At 44.1% G+C, this 26,340-nt stretch overlaps 3 protein-coding genes across 10 annotated transcripts in view; 1 reads left to right on the top strand and 2 right to left on the bottom strand.

Annotated features, from left to right (window-relative positions):
* Window positions 1-3,849, bottom strand: part of COMMD1 (copper metabolism domain containing 1) — a 960,866-nt gene extending 957,017 nt beyond the window's left edge. Inside the window, exon 1 of one of the 2 annotated variants that reach the window (XM_050753532.1) lies at window positions 3,840-3,849. The gene's annotated coding sequence lies outside the window, so the exon portion shown is untranslated. Of the gene's footprint in view, window positions 1-392; window positions 397-3,839 lie in introns of those variants that run through there. The other variant, XM_050753531.1, reaches the window with a different exon arrangement.
* Window positions 1-15,491, top strand: part of USP34 (ubiquitin specific peptidase 34) — a 287,921-nt gene extending 272,430 nt beyond the window's left edge. For all 6 annotated transcript variants that reach the window (XM_050753419.1, XM_050753418.1, XM_050753421.1 and 3 more), the window contains 5 exons: window positions 9,687-9,766; window positions 12,351-12,491; window positions 12,594-12,737; window positions 13,904-14,063; window positions 14,260-15,491. In XM_050753419.1, coding sequence (XP_050609376.1) covers window positions 9,687-9,766; window positions 12,351-12,491; window positions 12,594-12,737; window positions 13,904-14,063; window positions 14,260-14,867 — 1,133 coding nt within the window. In that variant the 3' untranslated portion in view covers window positions 14,868-15,491. The remainder of the gene's footprint in view (window positions 1-9,686; window positions 9,767-12,350; window positions 12,492-12,593; window positions 12,738-13,903; window positions 14,064-14,259) is intronic.
* A 514-nt stretch (window positions 15,492-16,005) lies between these two features.
* LOC126933606 (putative activator of 90 kDa heat shock protein ATPase homolog 2) lies at window positions 16,006-25,438 on the bottom strand. Of its 2 annotated transcripts, none has more exons than XM_050753506.1 (9): window positions 25,231-25,438; window positions 23,629-23,819; window positions 21,491-21,576; window positions 19,259-19,373; window positions 18,126-18,214; window positions 17,320-17,436; window positions 16,854-16,955; window positions 16,434-16,485; window positions 16,006-16,313 (listed from the first exon to the last, which is right to left on the bottom strand). In XM_050753506.1, the coding sequence occupies exons 1-9, from the start codon at window positions 25,308-25,310 to the stop codon at window positions 16,141-16,143; spliced, it is 1,005 nt and encodes a 334-aa protein (XP_050609463.1). In that variant the 5' UTR covers window positions 25,311-25,438; the 3' UTR covers window positions 16,006-16,140. The 2 variants fall into 2 exon arrangements, with proteins under 2 accessions (XP_050609463.1, XP_050609464.1); XM_050753507.1 differs by lacking the exon at window positions 25,231-25,438 and adding an exon at window positions 25,144-25,218.
* Between the last annotated feature and the right edge of the window lie 902 nt (window positions 25,439-26,340).

The following is a 26,340-nucleotide window of genomic DNA, read 5'->3' on the forward strand; positions in this document are numbered from 1 at the left end:
ACAGTTGCAGGTACTAAATAATAAGCAAGAGGGTTGGAGTGTTTTTGAAGTGAGGATGGTGAGGGATGGGGTTGGAGGAGACAGAAAGAAAGGGAAAGAGAACTCAGGAAGGGTGAACAAAGCTGCCAACTGCCGTCTGAAAAAACAGTGTCGGCAACCACAGTATTTTGATACTTAAAAATAACAGAAGCCTGGGCAACATGGGGAGACCCCTTCTCTACAAAAAAAAATTTTTTTAATTAGCCACACATGGTGTCACACACCTCTGGTCCCAGCTACTCGGGAGGCTGAGGTGGAAGGATCACTTTAGCCCAGGAAGTCAAAGCTGCAGTGAGCTGTGATCACACCACTATATTCCAGCCAGGGCAACAGAGCAAGACCCTCTCTCTCTGCCCCCAACCACACCCACACACACACACACCAGGGTTTAGCCTAAAAAAACGCTATAAAAGCGATGGTAAGAGGGACTGGCACTACTGATTTGTAAAATAGTTATTAAAGTTACGATAGTTTTTATTTTTTAGAATTTAATACATAGTCCACAGTTCAAAATATCAGAAAGATAAATATGAAGATATCACAGACCTGTCCCCACCATTTTTAATTTTTGTCCTTTTTTCAAATATAGATTTTTTTTTCCTTTCTTTCACAACAGTAAGCTATAATGATTAAAACCATGTAGTATAGGTTCAGAAATACATAGGCAAAACAGTGGGTAAACAGCCTCAACAAACATAAAGATACACAAGGATTTGGTAGATGATAAAGATGACATCTCAATTTGGTGGGATAGAGGTGGTACTGACATAACTGGCTAGCTCTCTATGCGGCAAGTCTTTAATACGTTACTCTTTAGACCAAAATTAATAGAAGGGTTAAAGACTTAATTGTGGGCAGGGCACGGTGGCTCGCGCCTATAATCCCAGCACTTTGGGAGGCCGAGGTGGGTGGATCACCTGAAGTCAGGAGTTCTGCCTAGGAGACCAGCCTAGCCTACATGGTGAAACCCTGTCTCTACTAAAAATAAAAAAAGTTAGCTGGGTGTGGTGACGAGCACTTGCGATCCCAGCTACTCAGGAGGCTGAGGCAGGAGAATCGCTTGAACCCAGGAGGTAGAGGTTGCAGTGAGCCAAGATCAACACCATTGCACTCCAGTTTGGGCGACAAGAGTGAAACTCCATCTCAAAAAAAAAAGGACTTAATTGTGAAAAAAATCATTGAAATATTAAAGGAAAACGTAACATCACATGAATACCACCATGAGATCTGAAAGACCATGCTACATAGGACACAAAACCTAGAAACAATAAAATAAGAAGTTGAAAGTTTTGACTACATAAAAATTGAAAATACTACATGGTGAAAATGCCATAAACTGAATTAAAACACAAACAGCTAATTGCGAAAATGTTTGCATACTTAATAGATAAACAGCCAATACTGCCAATATATAAAGAATTTTTAGGATTTGCTAAGATAGTGAAGAATGTTAAGTAAAATCAGCAAAGGACATGAATAGGCTGTTTACACACAAAAAAGTGTTTGGTAACCACATGAGCAGTTGCCCAGACTTACTAATGAAGCAAACAGTTTGAGACAGTGTCACTCTGTCGCCCAGGCTGAAGTGCAGTGGCATGACCTCGGCTCACGGCAACCTCCACCTCCCAGGTTCAAGCAATTCTCCTGCCTCAGCCTCCCAAGTAGCTGGGACTACAGGTGCCTGCCACCACGCCTGGCTAATTTTTGTATTTTTATTAGAGATGGGGTTTCACCATATTAGCCAGGCTGGTCTTGAACTCCTGACCTTGTGATCCACCTGCCTCTGCCTCCCAAAGTGCTGGGATTATAGGCATGAGCCACTGCACCCAGCGTATTTATTTCTCTTTAATATATATATATATATATGAGATAAGGTGAAGCTCAGATGATACCCGTATGGTTTCAGAAAAGAAGAGATCTCACAATGGAGTGCTAGTCAAGAGTCCATTTGGGAGGCAATTTGGCCTGATTAATTAAAATTTAGAATGTTCATGTTTGACCCAGCACTACCGTGTCCAGGAATCTACCATATTCTACTCATAAAAGTATACAGCAATATACAGAGGATATTTATTTTCACTTTGGTTGTAATGAGTAAAACTGGAAACAACCCAAATGTCTATCAGTAGGAGCTTGGTTAAGTAAACCGTAGTTCACCTATATTGAGACACGAAAACAAGATAGGAGTGTTCACTGAATTACATAAAAAAGTAAAAACAATATACAGAATATAAACATTTTTATAAACAAGGGGAAAATCGCTTAGTACATGTACAGAAAAAGAGGAATTTTACTCTATAATGATGAAATTATAAAATGCCTTCATTTTCCAGGTTAAATATATCTGTAAGGTTTAAGATTAATTGTAATGATTATGCATTGGTTTTGTAATTTTAATAAGTTATTTTAATATTATGGAAAACTGGTACTGCCAGCCGGGCACGGTGGCTCACGCCTGTAATCCAAGCACTTTGGGAGGCTGAGGCAGGCGGATCACGAGGTCAAGAGATTGAGACCATCCTGGCCAACATGGTGAAACCCTGTCTCTACTAAAAATACAAAAATCTAGCTGGGCGTGGTGATGTGCACCACCTATAGTCCCAGCTACTTGGGAGGCTGAGGCAAGAGAATCACTTGAACCTGGGAGGCAGAGGTTGCAGTGAGCTGAGATGGCGCCACTGCACTGCAGCCTGAGCAACAGAGTGAGACTCCATTTCCCCTAGCCCCCAAAAAAAGGAATAAAAAGAAAACTGGTACTGCAAATTCTGGAATGATACCATTTTTTTAGGTACCATAGTTCACATGTGAAATCAACAATGGACTATAAATCCCTAGTGTTCATCACTCTTTAAATAATTTTAACGACAAAACAAGGATCTCTTTATCACCTTTAGTTAACATTTTTAAAAATTTTCTTGATACATTAGTAAGTGAAAGTAAGCAAATTGATGTGCAAGTAACATTATTATATACCTAGAAAATCCAAAAATTTCCAAATCTGTGGAATTAAAATGTATAATTACAAAAAGTAAACATATAAAAATTCCAAGTATGGAACTCACAACTGATACACACTTCATTTCTTTGTGATATCATGATGGTGTTGACTGGGGAAATGCCTGGTTAGCTGTTTCCCAAAAGCCTTCCTAGGGTAAATATACTTCAGACCAGACCAGTGCCAGGCATCCAGTGCAGATCAGAAGCCAACTTTTTACCAGCTCACCAAGAGTAAATCCGTTTATGCCAGGCTAATACACAGTAATTACATTCAAGAGACATATTTATAATCCCAAAGTTGGTTACCAGTTTATAGAAAGGAAGAACTGGCACAGGATTTGTATATTTCATCATAGGGCCATCAGTCTTTTTCAGTAACCTCCGTGGGAAGCCAGACAGGTAACACTAGGTTGATTAGTGGGTGTGAAGTCAGAACAAGGGGAACTGGACAAATCAGTTGTCTCATATCCTTACAGTATCTTAATGAATCACTCACAGTAGAGCATTAGTCATGGGCTTTCATCCAGTGGCTAAAGCCACCACTTCCCCTGGATAATGCTTGGATGGGATTAAACACTCCTATAGAAAACTAGACAGAGAATCATGACACAATTCAGATTGTTTTTATATATATATATATGATACATATGAAATATTTCATCCTTACAGCAATCATAGAAGTACAAATAATTCAAAATACCATTTTACCTACAAAAGCAGTTTTTGTTTGTTTTGAGACAGGATCTCACTCTCTTGCCCCGGCTGGAGTGCAGTGGCATAATCTCTGCTTACTGTGACCTCTGCCCCCCGGGCTCAAGTGATTCTCCCATCTCAGCCTTCCAAGTAGCTGGGATTATAGGCACACGCCACCATGCTCAGCTAATTTTTGTATTTTTTAGTAGAGATGGAGTTTTGCCATGTTGGCCAGGCTGGTCTGGAACTCCTGACCTCAGGTGATCCGCCCATCTCAGCCTCCCAAAGTGCTGGGATTACAGGTGTGAGCCACCGTACCCAGCTAGTTTTTAAAAGATTTTTTTTTTTTTTTTTTAGTGACACATCCAGTAGCTTCTACAGTATACGCTGTTACTAATGAGGAAAGGGTACACTTGAAACAGTTTTTTGTTTTGTATATTCCTTCACGCGTGGGGATGGGACAGGTTACAGACCTTGTTGAGGATACCTGAAGTCACAGGGTGAAGAAAGTGGTACAGAAGCCAAGATATTTTAGATGTGCCCATCCTGTTTACAGAGGCAAAGCTTAGATGTGTGCCTGAGAACTTTGGTGATTGCATCTTCCTGTGCTTTGCATCCCGTTAGTGAGACACTCCATAAGGTATTGGAGGAGGCATGCATGGAATAGGAGGGCATTGGCCTTTAACTTGAGCCACTGAACCAAGGGGCTCCTTAACCCCAGTGCTTTGCAAAGATGCTAGAAAGAAACTGAAACTCAGTTGCTGAAGGGGTGGACTTCCAAAGGTGTTGCAGTTTTGAGAGGAAACAGGTAGGACTCTGAGAAAGGTGTCTTTAGCTCACCATGGGTGGTGGTATAGCGTTTTCCTGACTGAACTGTTCAAGAGAGTCTAGGGGAAATAATTTTTATATTAGTAAGTACATATGGTTCTTACTGTGTTACAAACTAGTACATCAAATTGACGATTTCCCAGATGTTATATTGCCTAAAATAAGGCTTAGGTAGTATTAGCCTCTGTAAGTGAATATAAAGAAAAGCATTAAGTAGACAGGTGTGATGATTCAGTCCTGTAATCTTAACACTTTGGGAGGCCAAGGCCAGAGGACTGCTTGAGCCAGGGATTGGAGACCAGACCGGGCAACAGCAGTTGCTACAAAAAAAAAAAAAAGGCAGGCTTGGTGGCATGCACCTGTAGTCATAGCTACTCAGGAGGCTGAGGCAGGAGGATTACTTGAGCCCAGGAGTTCAAGGTTACAATGAGCTATGATTGGACCACTGAACTACAGTCTGGGCAACAAAGCAAAATCCTGTCTCAAAAGAGAGAAAGTATTAACTAAATAGTATAGGTGATGGCAGATGTGAAGAAAATCATGAAAATGCTAACAAATGGACTGAAGTTGCGGAAAACGTTGAAAAGCTTATGGGCTTTAGAATCAGATAAATCTGGGGTGACTACAGTCTGAACTATATCAATACTGACTTTGGAATGAATTTGAGAGGATTATATAATCTCTGAGCCTGCCTAATTTCCTCATCCAAAAGAAGTGCAAAATTAGGATTAAAAAAAGGCTCTCAAAATTGATGAGAAAATTTAATGTAATGATCTGACATACCTAGAAAATGTTTATTTCCTTCTTTAATTGTTGTTGTTGTTGTTTTGAGACAAAGTCTCGCTCTGTCCCCCAGGCTGGAGTACAGTGGCACGATCTCGGCTCACTGCAACCTCTGCCTCCAGGGTTCAAGTGATTTCTCCTGCCTCTGCCTCCTGAGTAGCTGGGATTACATGCCCAACTAATTTTTTTTTTTTTTTTTTTTTTTTTTAGATAGAGTCGGGGTTTCACTATGTTGGCCAGGCTGGTCTCGAATTCCTAACTTCAAGTGATCCGCCAACCTTGGCCTCCCAAAGTCTGGGGATTATAGGCGTGAGCCACCATGCCTGGCCTATTTCCATCTTTACTTGTAAAACAGAGATACTTATAACAGAATGCCACTTCAAAGTGATTAGAGATCATAAAAGGCCTCCATGGTATTTTTTGTTTGTCGTGGTAGTGCTGGCTTTTTGGTAGTTGTGGAAAATAGGTATAGAGATTGCTTTTATATTTAGCTGCATGTGATGACTCACACCTGCAATCCCAGCACTCTGTAAAACTGAGGCAGCCGGATCACTTGAGCCTAGGAGTTCAAGAGCAGACTGGGCAACATGGCAGAACCCTGTCTCTACAAAAAATAGAAAAATAAGCTGGGCGTTGGAGGCACACACCAGTAGTCCCAGCTACTCGAGAGGCTGAGGTGGGAGAATCAGCTGAGCCTGGGAAGGTCGAGGCTGCAGTGAGCCAAGATGATGCCACTGCAACATGCCTTGGGCAACAGAGTGAGACTGCCTTAAAAAAAAAAAAAGAAAAATTGTTTAGGACTGGGTGCAGTGGCTCATACCCATAATCCCAGCACTTTGGGAGGCCAAGGCAAGCGATCACTTGAGCTCACGAATTGAAGATCAGCCTGGGCAACATGGTGAAACCTCATGTCTACAAAAAATACAAAAATTAACCATGTATGGTGGTGCACACCTGTAGTCCCAGCTACTCAGGAGGCTGAGCTGGGAGGATGGCTTGAGCCCAGGAGGCAAGGTTGCGGTGAGCCAAGATCGTGCCAGTTGTCCTCCAGCCTGGGTGATAAGAGCCAGACCTTGTCTCAAAAAAAGAAAAAAAAAATTGAAGATTATTTTACTTTGGGGGGATAATAGGGGAGAAATGACTAGAGAAATTACAGTATACAGTCTGCTTGCTCATAAGAGGGTTAATGTCAAAGCAGTCTCTAGTTCAGAGGTTAGCAGGTTAGCAGACTCTTTGCAAAGAGTAGACACGAAATATTTTAGACTTACACAGGCCACAAGGTCTCTGTCACATACTATTTTTTGTTTGGCTAATTATTTTTGTTTTGTTTGAGACAGTCTTGCTCTGTTGCCCAGGCTGGAGTGCAATGGCACAATCTCGTCTCACTGCAACTTCTGTCTCCCAGGTTCAAGTGATTTTCCTGCCTCAGCCTCGTGAATAGCTGGGATTATAGGCACATGCCACCACGCCTGGCTAATTTTTGTATTTTTAGTAGAGACAGGGTTTCACCATGTTGGTCAGGCTGGTCTCGAACTCCTGACCTCATGATCCACCTGTCTTGGCCTCCCAAAGTGCTGGGATTACAGGTGTGAGCCACCGTGCCCAACCTGGCTGATTTTTTTTTTTTTAACCTTTAAAAATATAAAAGCCAGCCAGACATGATGGCCCCCACCTGTACTCCCAGCACTTTCTTTTTTTTTTTTGAGACGGAGTCTCGCTCTGTTACCCAGGCTGGAGTGCAGTGGCCGGATCTCAGCTCAGTGCAAGCTCTGCCTCCCGGGTTTACGCCATTCTCCTGCCTCAGCCTCCCAAGTAACTGGGACTACAGGCGCCCGCCACCACGCCCAGCTAGTTTTTTGGTTTTTTTTTTTTTTTTTTTTTTTTTTTCAGTAGAGACGGGGTTTCACCGTGTTAGCCAGGATGGTCTCGATCTCCTGACCTCATAATCCGCCCGTCCCGGCCTCCCAAAGTGCTGGGATTACAGGCTTGAGCCACTGCGCCCGGCCTCTCCCAGCACTTTCAAAGTCCAGTGCAAGAGGATCAGTTATGCCAGGAGTTTGAGACTGGCCTGGGCAACATGGCAAGACCCCATTTCTGTAAAACTTTTTGAGAGAGTTTGCTCTGTCACCCAGGCTGGAGTGCAGTTGCGCAATCTCGGCTCACTGCAACCTCTGCCTTCTGGGTTCAAGCAATTCTTCTGCCTCAGCCTCCTGAATAGCTGGGATTACAGGTGTGTGCCACCATACCCAGCGAATTTTTGTATTTTTAGTAGAGACAGGGTTTCATTATTCTCCTGCCTCGGCCTCCCAAAGTGCCGGGATTACCAGTGTGAGTCACCATTCCTGGCCCAAAAGTTTTTTGGTTTTTTTTTTTTTTTTTTTGAGACAGAGTTTCACTCTTGTTGCCCAGGGTGGAGTGCAATGGCATGATCTTGGCTCACCACAACCTCCAACCTCCAAGGTTCAAGCAGTTCTCCTGCCTCAGCCTCCCGAGTAGCTGGGATTACTGGGATGCGCCACCATGCCCCGCTAATTTTGTATTTTTAGTAGAGATAGGGTTTCTCCATGTTGGTCAGGCTGGTCACGAACTCCTGACCTCAGGTGATCCACCCACCTCGGCCTCCCAAAGTGCTGGGATTACAGGCGTGAGCCACGGTGCCTGACCCCAAAACATTTTTTTTAGAAAATTGTGCGGGCTTGTAGTCTTAGCTATTACGGAGGCTAAGGTGTGAGGATCACTTGAGCACAGGAGTTCGAGGCTGCGCCTGATCTGTGATCACGCCACTGCCCTCCAACCTGGGCAAAAGAGTGAAGACACTGTCTCAAAGAAAAAGCCATTCTTAGCTCACAAGTCCATATAAAAACAGGGTATGGGTCAGATTTGGCCTGAGGGCCATAGTTTGCTAACCCCTCCTCTACTTTGATGAGTAATTAGGATACAGAAACATGGGAACGTAGGAACTCTCTTCCCTGTAGCCACAGATGTGATGACATGTCCTTGTGTACTTACGTGTATTGTGATACTATGGTGGGTATATGCTGCCAAACACCAACCAGATTAGGTTAGGATAAAGGGGAAGTAGCATTTCCTTGTGTCTTGCATCCAAAGGGACTCATCTTGACAGGAAAATAAATTGGCTTACCTGTGGAAGGGATCTTAGGCATCCTTGGTAAGGCTGAGTGAGTGACCTGACTTACCTGTGTAAGATGTTCTCAAGTCCTTGGTCTAACCCAGGGTTTGGCAAATTACAACCCACGTGCTACCTGTTTTTGTATAACCATGGCTACCTGCTAGCTAAGAATAGTTTTCGTATTTTTAAATTTTTTAAAAATACAGAATTATATTTTCTGATATATAAAAATTATGATTCCAATTTCAGTGTTCGTAAAGTTTTACTGAAAGACAGCCACACCCATTTCCTTACTCTTATCTAAGGCTGCCTTCACACTGCCTCAGCAGGGTTGAGCTGTGGTAACAGAGCATGGCCACAAAGCCTCACATACTATTTGGCCCTTCCCAGAACAAGTTTGCTGACTCCTGGTCTAACTTATAGTCTTAACTGGAGGAGGATGGTCTGTGTTATATTTCTTCTTTTCCATGACTGTACTTGCCCTGGGGACCCTGGGGGATGTGGAAGATGAGAAATTCATTTAAGACTGTGGTAATGAAGCTTCTATACTTTGAGAGATAGGATGACAGAGGATAGGGGCACACATCTCTTAGTGACATATTTTACATCTGGAATAGTCAAGAAGTGGAGAGGTAAATTCATAGAGGTTCCAAATAGCACTCTCTGACATAGTGCCAGATGCGGTCCACTCAGAAGATCCTGGGAACAAGCCAAGAAACTGGTGCTCAGGGCAGCGTTGACTTAAATGTACCACAAAGGGTCATTCTATCTTTGAAGAAAAGAAGGTAAAAGAGGAAAGATACGTTTAATTCTCCACATCTTTTTTTTTTTTTTTTCTTCACCTCTCCCCTCCTCCCTCCTGAAGTCTAGCCATTCTATGAAAATTTTCTAATAGGCAGAGTGGTACCTTAATCCAAGAAAGATTTGGAGCCACTTCAGTAACTTTTTTTTTCCCAGATAAAGTTCTAATACTCAAAAAGAAGAGTTGATTTAAGTCCCATATCCTTCAGGAATGAGGTATAAGATATAAATAAATGCAAGTACCACATTCTAAGATATTTCACTAAACATTGGAATGAATTTTTCCCCTTTACATACTTTCTTTAAAATGTAGAAAATATGCAAAGTTATGACTAGAAATAGCTGTAATATTGTACCTGCAGAGTATCTCAGTAGTATAATTTATAACCTATTCTGATTTCTTTTCAAATATTAGGTGTCCTAGTTGCCTATGAAGGTTTGCCACTTCATCTTGCACTGTTCCCCAAACTTTGGACTGAGCTATGCCAGACTCAGGTAAAGAAAATGAGTTTTAGATGATTGGTCTTTAATCTCATCTGACCAAGTGGTCAATAATTTTAGGAACAATGGATTGAAGACTTGCTGAAAAGTGGGGATGTTTTAGAATCTTGATAGGTAAAATATGAATGAATGAAAATACTATTACATATTGGGCATCTAGGTTCCGTTTGATTTTTTTTTAACTTGTATTTGTATCATAGAGGATATTTTAAATAAGCTGGTTATAATTGAATTTCTCATTTATAGATGTATATCAACAGTTGTGGGGGGAAATCCAAAACAGGGAGACAGTGGGGGAAAAAGGCACATGCCACTTCTTCTCCTTCACTTCCCTGTCTCTTCCTCTTTCCCACCATTCCAAAACCTCTAGCGGAAACCCTATCAGCAGTCTGTCCTTTAGCTTTTCATGATCTGTAGTTTTTCAAGGGTCTGATGCGCTTGTTTTCTTAAAACAATCTCCTTGGCCGGGCGCGGTGGCTCAAGCCTGTAATCCCAGCACTTTGGGAGGCCGAGACGGGCAGATCACGGGGTCAGGAGATCGAGACCATCCTGGCGAACACGGTGAAACCCCGTCTCTACTAAAAAAAATACAAAAAAACTAGCCGGGCGAGGCGGCGGGCGCCTGTAGTCCCAGCTACTCGGGAGGCTGAGGCAGGAGAATGGCGTAAACCCGAGGGGCGGAGCTTGCAGTGAGCTGAGATCCGGCCACTGCACTCCAGCCCGGGCGACAGAGCCAGACTCCGTCTCCAAAAAAAAAAAAAAAAAAAAAAAAAAAAAAAACTCCTTGAAAACAAGAAAGATTACCGTTCCTACCTTAAGTGTCTAAGAGCCAACTCCTTAAAATTAAGTGGCTGCATAAATAAAGCTTGTTAAGTTACAAAGGGAGAATTGGGAAGAGGAGAAAGAACCTGATGATAATAAATAATGCTTAAGTTATAAAGGGAGAATTGGGAAGAGAAGGAGGTACTAAGGTTTGGCTCATTCCCTAGATCAGGCATAAAGGATCCCCACTCCCTTCAGTCAGTCCCTGAAAAAACTGGTGATTGTCCTGCCTGGTTGCATCTGCTCTACCCCATTGGAAGAGATGAATTTATTCACCTTCCTTAGGTCCAACTTTGACCCACATCATGCTTTCTGAAGTATTTTGAGTCTGGTTCAGCCTCCTACCAGGCTGTAGTGTGCTCTGTATTCTCCTACATGTTTGTCATCCCATACCATATTGGTTGTTTCTCTACTTTTCCCAAACAGAGCTCAAGTGTAGAGACCTTATCAGAGTCATCTCCATTCCCTGAAGAAATGCCACTTTGTTCTCTACAGTAGAAATCTTTCAGAGGCTAGTATACATTGATCTTAGCTCCCTTGACTTAGCATATAGTAGGCATTCAGAAAATGAGTTTATCAGTTGATTTTTGAGCTGACTGTTCTGTTCAGTCAGTTGGAGATCTCATTTTCCCTTTCCACTGCTACTGCTGCTCTTTTTCATTCTTCCTGATTTGGGTAGTGTCTTGATTTCTGTACTCTCCCACTACCTATTGCTCCCTATTGCCTTCTCTACTTCTGCACCGCAGGACTCCCTTCACTTGACTTCTTTCACAGACAGAACTCCCTGTGCCCCCGAATTTCCCTTAAAACAAAGCTGAACCATATAAGGCCTCCAAAGCTTCCAGTCTTACAGAAGCAGCCATCCTGAGCAAGAAACATAGGCAGAGGTTGTGACTGGTAGAACAAGGCAGATTTTTCTTAGTGTTAAGGATCTCAAGACCTGGGTCTTGGTCCTACTTGAATCCTAATTTCTTGACTGACCTTGAGTAATTTACTTACAACAGCTGCTTACTCTAATAAAATATACACATATGCATATATACATATTATCTAAATTTTGTCCTATTTAAAAAAAATTGATTTTTTCCATATAAATAAATGATCTATTATTAAAATACACATTTAAATCTACGGAGTATATCTGCTTAAAGACATACTACTTGTGTTTAAGAGCCATGACTATTTGAAAACAGGAAAACCAAATTTTAGTAAAATTTCCATATATTGGGACCACTGATTCTGTGTGAGATAATTAGGAAAGAAGGCTTATTGTTTATCTTTGTAGTGTTTATGGGGGGGAAAGGTATTTACAAAATTACTGTTGCTAATGAGAATATACAGTAGTTTAAAACATTTTGGAGAATTGATTTTGATTCTTAAAATGTGTCTTCACAACATACGGTCTGGTTACCTATAAATACATTAATTTGGCCCTTGAAAACATTCACATCCTATTCTTTGTTAGGTTTATTTTTCCAGTCCTTGTTCACTCTCTCAGTGCTGGATAATAAACCTGCATTTCTTTTACAACATTTGTTCAGTTTTGGCATCAGTGTCTTTCCCCCAGCACTCCCATAGTCCAAATTAGTAACATTTTACTGTATGAAAAAGTTGCTGTTAACTAAAAATTCAATAGGCAAGTTAGACATGGCTTTTCAAGTAGGATTTTCAATGGCTTCAGATTCCGTCATACACAAGTGTTTAAGCCCCAGTTATTTCTGTGCTCAACCATAAGTGCTTCTTCTCCCCACTTTAGTCTGCTATGTCAAAAAATTGCGTCAAGCTTTTGTGTGAAGATCCTGTTTTCGCAGAATATATTAAATGTATCCTAATGGATGAAAGAACTTTTTTAAACAACAACATTGTCTACACGTTCATGACACATTTCCTTCTAAAGGTATGTAGTACTCTGGAAACTCAGTGTATCATTTCCAATTAGTTAAGCTTGTGTTTTCATTATGCTGGTCTTTTGGAGATTTTTTTAAATCTTCTTTTTCAGGTTCAAAGTCAAGTGTTTTCTGAAGCAAACTGTGCCAATTTGATCAGCACTCTTATTACAAACTTGATAAGTCAGTATCAGAACCTACAGTCTGATTTCTCCAACCGAGTTGAAATTTCCAAAGCAAGTGCTTCTTTAAATGGGGTAAGAACTATGCAGAGGAGGAGGCGGCACACACTTCTAAACTGCCCTTCAGTTAACTATGTGGCCTTCGTATTTTGCTCTCATAACTTTAACTTACTGATTCGAACTCTAAGCCACGTACGACAAAAAACAAACTTTAATTACGCGTTCACGATGCCTTGTATGTACACAGCACACTCCATCACCTTGGAAGCTACAAGCTGGTATCATTAAATGCTAAGGGTAATAAAGGGAACGTCTTAGTGGTCTTCTCTCTACTTGAGTATATTTTTGGAAACATTACTTGTGATGTTTCTGTTACTGCCTATGGCTCCGAAGTAACTGAAACAATGATCTACTGATTTAAAAAGGCAGTTAAATCTAGAGCATTAGTTGCCTTGTGCAGACTCCCATGACAGCCATGTCCTAGAATAATGGAACACCCTGGAAATAGGCTAGAATGTTGAGCAGCAGCCTCCCGAATCACAATAGCATAAAAGCCAGAACAGATGACAGAGCTCAGTAAGGAAGACCTTACTATTTGTGACATCAGGATTTAACTTGAGAAACTATGATTTCAAGGTTTGTTTTTGAAATTCTTATATTTCCTTTTCCATTTTCAGAAAACACGATTTGTCTTTGGTCTGACTTACTTGTTTGTGGGCATAAAATAATGCTATTAGTGACTTTAAGAACTAATGAGGCCGGGCAGTGGCTCATGCCTGCAATCCCAGCATTTTGGGACGCCGAGGCCAGTAGATAAGGAGGTCAGAAGATTGAGACCATCCTGGCCAACATGGTGAAACCCCGTCTCTACTAAAATACAAAAAATTAAGCCAGGCGTGGTGGCGGGCGCCTGTAGTCCCAGCTACTCAGGAGGCTGAGGGAGGAGAATCGCTTGAACCCGGAGGTGGAAGTTGCAGCGAGCTATTACACCACTGCACTCCAGCCTTGCCATAGAACAAGAACACTACCTCAAAACAACAACAACAAAAAACTAATGAAATGCTGTAGTATCCTAACACTGGCTTTCTGGTTTTATCATTCTTCTAAGAATCCCAGAGAAACCAGAGTATTCTTAGGAAAGAATGGATTCCTGGGAAAATAAACATCTGCAATTAACTATAAACAACTGCATCAAAGTATTGGCTTTAGAATTTGAAATGTTCCTATCTGGGTTTTTGTAGGACCTGAGGGCACTTGCTTTGCTCCTGTCAGTACACACTCCCAAACAGTTAAACCCAGCTCTGATTCCAACTCTGCAAGAGCTTTTAAGCAAATGCAGGACTTGTCTGCAACAGAGAAACTCACTCCAAGAGCAAGAAGCCAAAGAAAGAAAAACTAAAGGTTAGCTTTATGGACTACTATCATTACTTTTAGGGTGGGAGGAGGGAGTAATACACTTGGTGTAGCTGGTTTCATAGTTGTATGTTCAGCTGAACCTCCTAAATATAAATGCTAGAAACAAAATTAACTTCCCACATCCCCCATGTGATCTTAATGACTTTCAGAGAAGTTTCCGTTTTGGCGTATGTTTTCACAGATGATGAAGGAGCAACTCCCGTTAAAAGAAGGCGTGTTAGCAGTGATGAGGAGCACACTGTAGACAGCTGCATCAGTGACATGAAAACAGAAACCAGGGAGGTCCTGACCCCAACGAGCACTTCTGACAATGAGACCAGAGACTCCTCAATTATTGATCCAGGAACTGAGCAAGATCTTCCTTCCCCCGAAAATAGTTCTGTTAAAGAATATCGAATGGAAGTTCCATCTTCGTTTTCAGAAGACATGTCAAATATCAGGTCACAGCACACAGAAGAACAGTCCAGCAATGGTAGATATGACGATTGTAAAGAATTTAAAGACCTCCACTGTTCCAAGGATTCTACCCTAGCTGAGGAAGAATCTGAGTTCCCTTCTACTTCTATCTCTGCAGTTCTGTCTGACTTAGCTGACTTGAGAAGCTGTGATGGCCAACCTTTGCCCTCCCAGGACCCCGAGGTTGCTTTGTCTCTCAGTTGTGGCCATTCCAGAGGACTCTTTAGTCATATGCAGCAACATGACATTTTAGATACCCTGTGTAGGACCATTGAATCTACAATCCATGTGGTCACAAGGATATCTGGCAAAGGAAACCAAGCTGCTTCTTGACATTAGGTGTAGCATGTCTACTTTTAAGTCCCTCACCCCCATGCTGTTTGTATAAGTTTTGCTTATTTGTTTTTGTGCTTCAGTTTGTCTAGTGCTCTCTGCTTGAATGGCAAGATAGATTTATAGGCTTAATTCTTGGTCAGGCAGAACTCCAGATGAAAAAAACTTGCATCTTCAGTATACTTCCTAAAGGGCAATCAGATAATGGATATGTTTTATGTAATTAAGAGTTCACTGTAGTGGCTTTCATTTAATATGGCTGTCTGGGAAGAACAGGGATCCCTAGCCCTGTACAATGTAATTTAAACTTACAGCATTTTTACTGTGTATAATATGGTGTCCTCTGTGCCAGTTTTGTACCTTATAGAGGCAGATTGCCTCCGATCGCTGTGGTTCTTATTATCAAAATTAAGTTTACTTGTATACGGAACAACCACAAGAAATTTGATTCTGTAAAGAATCCTCTTTAGCTGTGGCCTGGCAGTATATAAATGGTGCTTTATTTAACAGAATACCTGTGGAGGAAATAAAGCACACTTGATGTAAAAATAATTGTTTTATTTTTATTGACATGACTGATTGCTATTCTGTGCACTTAATTAAACTGATTGTGATGACTTTTCATTTGTTTACATACGTTGCTTCAGTCTTCTCAGGTGAAAGTAGTGAAAAACCGTGAACGAGGGGAAACACTTATCCATTATATGCTGTTTCACTGGAAGTGTTACCAGCAGTCTACAAAATTAATGTGTCCCCACAGACTTCTCAATCCTCTCCACCCCAAAGTGCAAAACCACAGCAGGAAGAAGTGGAGCAAAACACAGCCAATTTGCCCATCAATATGCTTTTGAATGCAATATACCACTGTTTGTTTTACTACCTTAAGATATACACACCTTAAAAACCCTAAGTAAAATAAAGGAACAGTGTCAACCTGCCATTTATTTTTTGTCATCTTGAACTAAAAGTACAGCTGCAAGCAAGCTTGCTGTAGGACAAGCTTCAGTTTGGGAAACCAACTCGCTACACTCGGGACTTAGCTATTTCTCGAGTATCTATGGAAGGTCAGGTTAATGCCTAATTTCAGGTTGTTTGCTACTTTTAACTCAGTGCAGTGTCTAGTTAAGAGTCAATGCTTTAAATTGTGTATACGTTCACAGATTTCATCCAATATAAAATAAAGATGGTCCTTTTTAAAAAAATATATATATATAGCGAAGAGGTCAATGTGACACTTCTGCGTACAAAAAGTAATGCCTTATAAAATTTTAATTCAACCATTTAGAGGGGTCAGCTGCAGTAAACCTTTTATTTCTTCAAAATGCTGCTTCTGCCAACAGAATTTCAAGTTCTCTTCTTTACAGACAGGAACTCCTTTACAGTCCAATTGTAATTCCGTTTGCCCTAGAGTAGGCACAAAATTCAGTGCAACCGTGGCATAGTGTTCTAAGAAAAAAAATAGGAACCTTATTACTGCATTATGAAAAGGAAAATGTATCCATATGAAAAACCCAGCCTTAAATGTTCTGGGGCCTTTAACATAAAGGGCACTAATTCGTAATATACCTTCTGGCCAGTTCTTACATCTCCATTTCATGACGATCTTCTTATTTGTTAACTGAAAAGAAAGGGGAAACTCCACTGAAAATCTTTTAAAACTCCCCACAATACAACACAGAAAAACAAATCCTTTCACTGAAACTCCTAAATACTAGAAGAATCAATGAACAATATACAGTCCCTCTTCCAGTTTATACATCAGCACCACTGATAATTGTCTTTAGTGTCAAAATGTCTCAAAACAGCAGTGACATCAAGAACAGTAGGAATATATAATATTGTTTTAAGTACAGTAATAGTAACCAGAACAGAGGGCTGCTATTAAGGGTGAGGCAACAGAGACCCTAGTGATTTTGGTGCTAAAAACAGCACGTATAAAAAGTAATAGAGTTAATCCCATCTTACTTTAACCTTGAGTCTACTTACCAATTCTAGATATTCACCAGTGATGTTCCCATCAAACATCTGGAATTTCCCTCCCTTTTCAGCTTCTAATACAGCAGTAGATTTAGAAAACTTTTGCACCAACTAACCAAATTGAAAACAGATGTTATTCCAGCACACACTATCACATATTTTAATGTAATTATGAGATACAAAATATAACAATTACTATGGTTTAAAAATCCTAAACATGTAGCTTTTACTTATGGAAAATAAAATACAAACTTTCTCTTCCTAGAAGAGAAAACTCAATGTAATATGGACATAGTCCCAAAGAATGCCCATCTCCTCTCCAATTATTCAGAAACTATGCTCAGACTTCCTGTCACCACCATCCCACATCCCTTCAATCAAAAACACAAGGAAAACCAAAAACCAGCTCCTGTTCTTTGTGATGTATTTTCTCCCAATGTCAGCATTTAACATGCTAGCTTAGGGAGTTACTCACATCCTTCACAGTGAAGATGCTATACAGCTGCTCTACAGTTGTGTCAAACAGTTCCATCATGTGAAGAGCCACAGTGGGAATCCTTACACCCAGTGCCACTGGAGATGAGGCCTGAACCTGGAGAAGGGAAGAAGTTCCAGGGAATGTTTAGCATAACAAGAGATAAAGCTGCTTGGATGGAAATAAGTCTTCTCAAGAAAACAGCAAATGTCCCAAATTCCATACTGCCTATTCCAGACACACACAAAAGCAGCATGAAAAGCCTTTTTAGCACCACCAGTCTTGGTCTTTACTTTGGAACCAGAGCTCACTGTTCCTACAGCTCTTCAGCTCCGTTCCCAGGTTATGACTGAATACCCCTAATCCTAGCTGGACTTCCAGATACAGCCGTGAGCAGATGAAAGACAACTGCACCTAAAGCTAAAGGGTGTCAATTACACATAAAACACCCATTCCAAGAACCGATCTAAAAATCTCCCAAAAGTCAGCAAAGAAGGTTCTTTCATTGTGCTATGTGTATCTTGAAAGTCATCTGGTTTTGTAATCTGTGGCCTACCAAAGAACACTGCCTTTAGGAGAGTCTTGAGTCAAATATCCCATAGAAAGGTGTGTCTGTAACAATCCATCAAGAATCAAAGTCTCATCATTTGCACAACAAAATGGGAGATCTTAGAGGACTCACGGGAGACCCAAAGGTGGAAAAGGCCCTCACTTCCTCATTTCTCCAACAACACAAGGTTATTCAGGGCCCTAACTCAAATACTTCCTTTACCCCTTCCCCACATTTTGGCCAACAGAGCTCATACCTGCAGGGTATTCTCACTCGGTTTTCTTTTGACAGTCAGTTCCTGGGTTGCCATAGCTTTCGCTGGTAAAATCATTCCCGTTGTAAATTCTATAAAGAAAAAAGGGAAGTGGTTTTAATAAAGACCTTTCTCCTTTTAAGCACAAAGAGTAAGGTAGAAAACCCAAAACAGCGTGTAAGAAAATAAAACATATTTATAAAAATAATTCCTATAACATTTTGAGAATTTCAAGACCATTCCATGTTTTTACATATAAAACTGATGATTAACAACGTGAGTTCCACAGCAACAAAAGCCTTTTTTTCAAACGCCTCACTTTTATCAAGTTTTTGCTAAAACTGCAAAATTTTCCAAAGTTCTTTTGCACACAGCTAAGTTTTATGACATTAACTACTAATAGCTTTGGGGCTCTAACCCACTGTGAAAACAGACAATTTCTCATGTGAGGGTGGCCACCGCCTCACAAAGCCTGTCTTCACAGTAGTCAAGCCTGTGAGCCAGCTACACGTGCACTCCCATGGGAAAAGTGACAACCCCAAACCCATCCATGCCAACACCCAGATACTCAGGTAGCAGGGTCCAAGAATGAGGTACAGAGATACAGGCACTACTGGCCATCTTGCCTGGCTCACTTCTCTAATTTAGGGAAGAAGACAATAACCACATTTCCATGCAATGTTGATATTATCTAGGTATTTCTCAACTACACCTGTAATACCTGCAGTCACTTTCATCCATTCATTCATTCATCCAACAAAGATGTATTAAGCACCTACTATGTGCCAGGCATTGTGCTAGATGCTGGAGATACAGCAGTGAACAAGACAGACACCTTCCATGCCCTCATGGAGCTTATAGTCTAGCAAGGAAGACAGACATTAAACAAGTAATTACACAAACAACTGATTTTCATTCCAGAAAACTACAATTAGCAGTTCTGTAGGCAAAATGGTTCATGCTGTGTACAATAGTGATGATCACTAATTATGGTCTTAACCATGACTAGCTCTCAACTTCCAGACTACAATTTATTCTGAAGTATAAACTTGCTTCTGGAGCCTCTGACCACAGTGCAGAGTATAATGGGTAAACAGAAAAGGGACCCTCTGGTTCACAAGGGATGCCTTCTTTACCCGTCTTAAGTGCCTTCAGGTAATCTCCAAGGGCCTGCCTGACCTTGGCGGTGCCTGCAGTTTTCATAAGATCCTTCAGTATATCCCCATCTCCTTTCTTTTTACTCACGTTCACCTACAAATCAGAAAAATACAAACCAAAGAAAGATCTGGTTTGATGTATTCTTACAACATTGGGCTGTATAGATGAGAGAACTATGGCAGTGGAGGAAGGAAAGAAGTGGATGTAAGAGATGTGCAGGGCAGGATTTTAAGGGTTTTTAATCCAGGGTCCATGACAGGGTTGGGGGCCAATCTTGCATAGACTTCATAGAATGTAAACCCCTTAATTTGCATACAAAATTGTGCATGTGTATGTACATAAATTCTATTGCTGATGTGGTCCGTGGCTTTCATGGCGTCTAGAAATGCACTGTCCGGTATGGTAGCCACTAGTCACATGTGGCTACTGAGAACCTGAAATGTGGCTGGCCTGAATCAAGAAGTGCTGTGTGAAATAATACGTGCCAGACTCCAAAGACTTAGTACCAAAAAAGAATGTAAAATACCTCATATTTTTTATATTAATTACATGCTAAAATCTTTTTTATATACTGGGTTAAATAAAATATATTAAAATTAATTTCACCTGTTTATCTTTTTTTTTCAAGAGCTTGTATCTCGTTATGTTGCCAAGGCTAGACCCAAACTCCTGGGCTCAAACGATCTTTCCCCTCGACCTCCCAAGCAGCTGGGATTACAGGCATCTGCCACTACACCTGGGCTCTAATTTTTTTTTTAAGAGACAGGGTCTCCCTGTTGCCTAGACTGGAGTTCAGTAGCATGACCATGGCTCACTGCAGCCTCGAACTCCTGGGCTCAAGTGAGCCTCGTACCTTGGCCTCCCAAAGTGCTGGGATCACAAGTGTGAGTCACCATGCCCAGCCATAGCTTTAACTTTTTAAGTACAGCTACTAGTAAAACTTAAATTGCACATGTGGCTTGCATTATATTTACATGGAACAGTGCTGGTATAGAACCCAAAGTCACTGTAATTAGGAAAATCAAGTTCCCATATAACCCAGCCTTGGACTATATACTTTTTTGACAAAGAACAAAATTGGGAAAGGGAGAAGAGTAGAAGACAGGCAGAGGGAAGGAAGAAGAGAGGGGAGGAGGGGGAGACCGAGGGATAAGGAAGCAACAGAGGGCTTTGGGGATGTCTCTAGTATTCCCAGAAGAAAAAGAGGTGTTGATTTGAAAAAATTTAGCGTCTCGATGCTTCAACTGAGGTGGGCCTGATCTTGGGCCCCAGTTTGAATCTATAGAGTTTGTTCTGTAATGCCACTGAGGGATTAAATCTTAAAAACCAGTTAAACATTCTGTTGAAAAACTTCTCAGCTGATGGATCTGAATATAACAAAGTGGAATCTCAAGCCCTGAGCGGAGGAACCACATAACTGAAGACAGGTCTGGGACAGCCCTGGCCTGTGGCACTGTATAACCTTCGGGCCAGAAGACATGCTGCTGGGCAGGAGTCAGCCTATCATGGAAAGCCCTCACGTTAAATACATTCACAAATCAAAAAAGATCCTTTGTCAGACTATCTTGGTGTGAAAAATATAGCAGCTGTAAAAATGGTCTCACCCCCAAAACCCAGCTTTCAGCCAGAAGAGGGCACTAACTGGAAGCCAAGCGTGGGAGTTACACACGACTCTGCCTCCCAGGAGAGCCACAAAAGCAACGCCTACTAACTGGGTAGTTCACAAAAAGCCGTGAGGCATAACCAAGGGATAGCTCACAGCTAAAAGCTGAGACTTCTCACCGTTAAAGGGAAACAGCAAAGGTGCAGGAGAGAGAGAAAGTCACGTTCATCAAGCCATGCAAGCTGCCTGAGCAGTTCACAGTGCACACACTGTCACATGCAACCTGACAACACCCCTGGAAGAGAAATTAACCCCTTTTCACAGATGAGGAGGCTAAGAAGGGTGCAGTCAGCTGCCCAGGCCCCTTGCCTGGTCCTTGGGGGAGCTCAGGGCTTCCTGGGGCTTACTCTCTTTCCTGTACCACTCCAGCTCCACACAACATGCTGCCCCCACAGTATGGCAATCCTTCTCAGCAAACAGGCCCTCCACAAGGCAACCGAACTACCACACAGGAACCACAGTCTGATCAACTATTTGAAATGCCCAATGTCTGTAGCAGAAGCTTGACTGAAAAAAGAACAAAAGAAATAGAAACTTGATCACATACCTCAGTGTCATCTACTTCATTTTCCTCAGAAAGATTGGGTATTTCAATCAATCCCTTGTGCTTCACTCCAGATTCTTTAACGATGCCTAAAATGAGCAAAATGGGTTCTTCAATTATAATAAAAAGTAACAACTGGGCCAGGCACTGTGGCACACGCCTATAATCTCAGCACTTTGAGAGGCTGAGGTGGGAGGATGGATTGAGCCCAGGAGTTTAAAAGACCATCCTGGGCAACACAGGGAGACACCGTCTCTACAAAATAAAATTATCTGGGCATGGTGCCGCACACCTGTGGTCTCAGTTACTTGGAAGGCTGAGGTGGGAGGATTGCTGGGCGGTCAAGGCTACAGTGAGCCTTGTCTCGAAAAGAAAAAAAAAACAAAACTGCTTTTATGAAAAACTGTCCTGCCTCACTGAATAGCCCAGTGGCCCTCACAGAGTTCCACCACTCCAGGGCCCCCTGAGCAGCCACGGAAGAAAGGTCAGGCAGACCATGACCAAGGAGAGGGCATGAAGAGTCAGCGGCCTGCCGTCCTGAGGGGAGTGTGGGGCAACTGTACCCCATATTTCTCTTTTTGTCCCAGGGTATTCTTTGCCTGGGCAAAGCAGGATAAAGGAGTACCCTGAAGGGGAGAAGCAGTCACAAAAGCGATGGAAGGAGAGAAAGGGACAGTGTGTTCTGACCACGGAGCGGAGGGAAGCTCTGGCTTGGGGACATTGTGTGGGGATGCCAGGTGGACTTCTCGCAGGACTAGAGTGTTGCCTCCTCCCCAGTGGGTCCCAGCTGCCACCCTAGACTCACTGCTAGAGGAGAGCAGCTGGAGGCGTTACAACAAGCCCTCACAGCCTGTCCCTAGGGCCCGGTGCTGGGGGAGCAGGCAGGGAGCCAGACTGCTATGATCCAGCCAGCAGCAGACACCGGAGGGTTGCAAGAGAGGCAAACTCCCAGCCAGAGGGTCCTGTTCTGAGGCGGTGGGGAGGGGCTGAACACCCTCGTCTGCTAGAAAGGCAGCCAGCAGGGCAGAGGCTCGAGGCCAACTCACTGGACTACTCTGGGACACAAACTCCAGATAGGAGCTGACTCCCGGACTGAGGCTCAAACCCTAACTCCTCCTCTTCCCTTCCCTGCATCTCCACAGCCTTGGCTCCCTCAACAAGGACTGAGTGCACACACGCTGTCTGTCCAGCCAGGATCGAGGCACCACTGAAGAACTGAACCCACAGACCCCAAAAGTGGACACACCTGAAATGCCCAGCAACTGATAAATGGAGAAACAGAATGCAGTATATGCACCCATGGAATATTCATCATCTATAAAAAAGAATAAAGTGCTGCTACCTGCCACAATACAGATGACCCTTGAACACATTATGAAGCAAAAGAAGGCAGACACCAAAAAACACATCCTGCATGATTCATCTATGTGAAATGTCCAGAGGCCAATCCAGAGAAAATGGGGGAGCGGATGCCAGGGGCTGGGGAAGAGGAGGGCAACAACAGTGACTGCTCATGGGTCCAGGGTTTTGTTTTGGGGTGGTTAAATGTTCCCAAATTGATTGTAGTGATGGCCGCACAACTCTGTGACTATACTGAAAACCAATGAATTATACACACTCAATGAGTGAACTATGTCTCAATAAAGCCGTTTAAAAAAAAAAATTCCCCGCACTAATGAATGACAGGAAGATGGAGCAGGACAGAAAGCAAACTATTTTTGTAAAGCAAGTTTCAGTGCCTTAGGGAAAAATAAAGTAGGGAAGAAAGATGGCACAAGGCAGGGGTCTCCAAGGATGCAGAGAGATGGCTTCACTCAGGACAAAGACCTGAAGGAGGCAGGCAGCTACCTGGAGGAAGAGTGCTCCAGGCAGCAACGCCCAGAGACTCCTGTTCACAAGTGCCTGATAGAAGAGGGCCCAGCTGACAGCAATGAACTCTAAGCAGCTGCAAGTGCTCCGAGAAGGGAAACCCCCACCCTTCTTGGACCATGGAACTCAAGTGTGGCCAGAATGTCAAGAACTACTAATGCTGATTCAGGAGCCAGTCAGTGCCAGGCCCATAGCAGGAGGTGTAAAAACATTCACTGAATGATGAACACACTTTGTCCCCAGCCTCACTAGTACCCTGAGGCCCCCGTTACCTTTCCAGCCCAGTTTGATGTACCACTCATAGAAGAAAATCAGCTTTCCTTTGCGACTACTGCACGAAGCCTCCCCTTCCACCTGCTTCAACTCGCTGATCTCGCCGCGGCCAGTGTCATTCTCCACAACGATGCCCACCAGGAGCTCCTGGAACTTCCCTTTGGACCAGCTGGTGGCATCCCGCTCTGTCCTGCCAGGGACCAGAAAGTCGTGAATGGAAGCCCCAGCTAGGATCCACCTGCCTGGGTGCCAGCGTCACGTCCAAGCCCAGCCCAGATCAGCCCAAGTCCTCTCAAGCAGCCTCGAGACCTGCCAACCTCCAACGTGCTCCTCAAACCTGCTTTCTACCAAATTATTTTCATTCTGCTCAGTTCTTTAAGATATTATTCTCCACTACGAAAGTAGTATTCTGTCTTAAAAACACTGGCTTATTTAGGGGAGAAGGGTCTAGCTAGCTCGCCCACTGGAAATAGACAAAGCCTGGGCCACATGGAAAGTAGCAGTAGTGAAATAATCAGAATCATGACAATACCAGCTATCAAGTTTCTTCACATACACATCGTCTAACGTAATCTTCCCAAGTAATAATTGTCTCCCTTTACGGGACAGAAACCAGCTGAGAGGACTGACGTGTCCATCGGGCCAAGGCCAGGACACTAGAAAGTCAGTTCTTGGCCGGCCGCCGTAGCTCACGCCTGTAATCCCAGCACTTTGGGAGGCCGAGGCGGGCGGATCACGAGGTCTGGAGTTCGAGACCAGCCTGACCAACATGGTGAAACCCCGTCTCTACTAAAAATACAAACATCAGACTGGCGTGGTGGTTCACGCCTGTGGTCCCAGCTACTCATGAGGCTGAGGCAGGAGACTCGCTTGACCCGGGAAGCGGAGATTGCGTGAGCCAAGATTGCCCATGCCCTCAGGGCTCCTCCGGACCAGCCAAGTCATGCTCCCCTGGGGACCGGCCTCAGCATCCCCTTGACGGCCTGGAGGGACCACAGCCCCGGCCAGGGGCACAGGGCAGAGGACACCCCTTCCGGAGGTTCTGCAGCAGAGGGCGGCCGACCTCGCCCCACGCGCCAGGTGAGGCGCGCAAAGTAAGGGGAGCTTGTCTCACTCACAGTAGGCCCGGCTGGCGGGGGACGCCTGCGGGGTGGGCGCGAACTGAGATCCAAATTTCTGCTCTTTCCACTACGTTCCATGCCCCCGCCCCCGCCCCTAACACACTCTCTCAATCCAGCTCCCTTCTAACTCCCCGAAACATCCAGAGGAGTGGGGCGGGAGGAGAAGGGAAGGCCCTAAGACCACAGACGGTGGGAGTGGAAAGGTCTGTCGGAAGTCACTCGTGGGGCCCAACCCAACTTTCAAAAAGAGGCAGCTGCAACCCGCCCTCGCCGGTCTCCGTACCCAAGGACGCTCCTGAACCGAGGCGGAGGCCGAAACCTGCGTCCAGCAGCAGAGGAGGGGCGTGGCCCCCTAGTCCCCTCACCCCCGCGACCCTGCGGCCCCGCACAGACCCCAGCGCAGTCTCAGCTCCCGCGGGCCGGCCCTCCCCAGATCCCGGAAGGAGGCCGCCGCCGGCCGCGCCACCCTGCCGGCCGCACCAATGCCAGTTGTTCACGTTGGTCCCGTCCTCCCGCTCCTCCACGATCCAGCGCGGGTCCCCCTGGCCCCACTTGGCCATGGCGGCGCAGACTGGACGGAAAACACGGAAAGGCCAAGGCGCTGCGGCTCCGAAGCCGGCGTTTCCGGCCGCCGAGCCCTGGAGCGGCGCGTTCGCAGCGCCCAGAAACTGCCAGAAGGCCCCGCCCCGCCGCGGCGCGCCCGGGAGCCCCGGCCGGGATCTGAGAGGCGGGTCGTACGGGCATGCGAAGGCGGGGAGGGGCTAGGACCGCCGGGGTTCCGCTGCGCGTCTCCTAATGCTGGGGCGAGACGGGGCTGCCTGGGCCGCCTGCGAAGGGCGGAGGCCGCTGCAGGACCCGCGGTGCTGGCTGGCTCGTGGTTCCCGGCGCCGGATAACAGGGCTCTGAGTAGCGGGTGCCCGAGAGCCCAACCGGCGGTGCAGACGCGACATGGTCGTGCGGTGGCCTCGGCAGGCTCCCTGGCCCTCGAGGACACGACCTTGAACGCCCAGGTCGCTGTGAGACCGGCCTTTGGGGCCACAACGCGCTCCCGTCACACCGTTTGCGGTTTTCGCTTGAGAGCGAGTTCGCGCGCAGTAGCTGCGCTGCGGCTTTCTCCGCGACGCGGTTTCTCTCCCTCCCGTATTCCCAGCACCTTTCCAACTAGTCCCATGTTACTGCAGGAGTATTTCCGTTTTATTCACGCAACAGCCCTTTAGAGAGAACCAAAGAATGTGATTGCAAACGCATATTACTGCAAACTGATGCACTTTATCTTGGAGTATTGATTCCTTTCACGAATTTTCGGCTTCTAGCAAAAACTTTGCCCGAACTATTTGGACAATGTTACTGGGGTGTTCTCTGCTAACTACATGGGTAGTTAGCACAGAAATGGGTAGGACAGTGAAAGGGTGGAAGCAGCTGGCTGTTCTCTTCCCCTGTGCCGACCTGTCCTTTGCCTGCGGTAGTCCACGAAATAACGCTCACGAGTGCAGACATTTTCTCTGTTTGACTACCGGAGCTACCACGTTCCAACATTATCTTCCAGAAAGCTACAACAGTCATGTAAACACACTGCTTCAAGGCGTTTTG

Source organism: Macaca thibetana, chromosome 13, assembly GCF_024542745.1.
Source record: "Macaca thibetana thibetana isolate TM-01 chromosome 13, ASM2454274v1, whole genome shotgun sequence".
Classification (NCBI taxonomy): Eukaryota; Metazoa; Chordata; class Mammalia; order Primates; family Cercopithecidae; genus Macaca; species Macaca thibetana.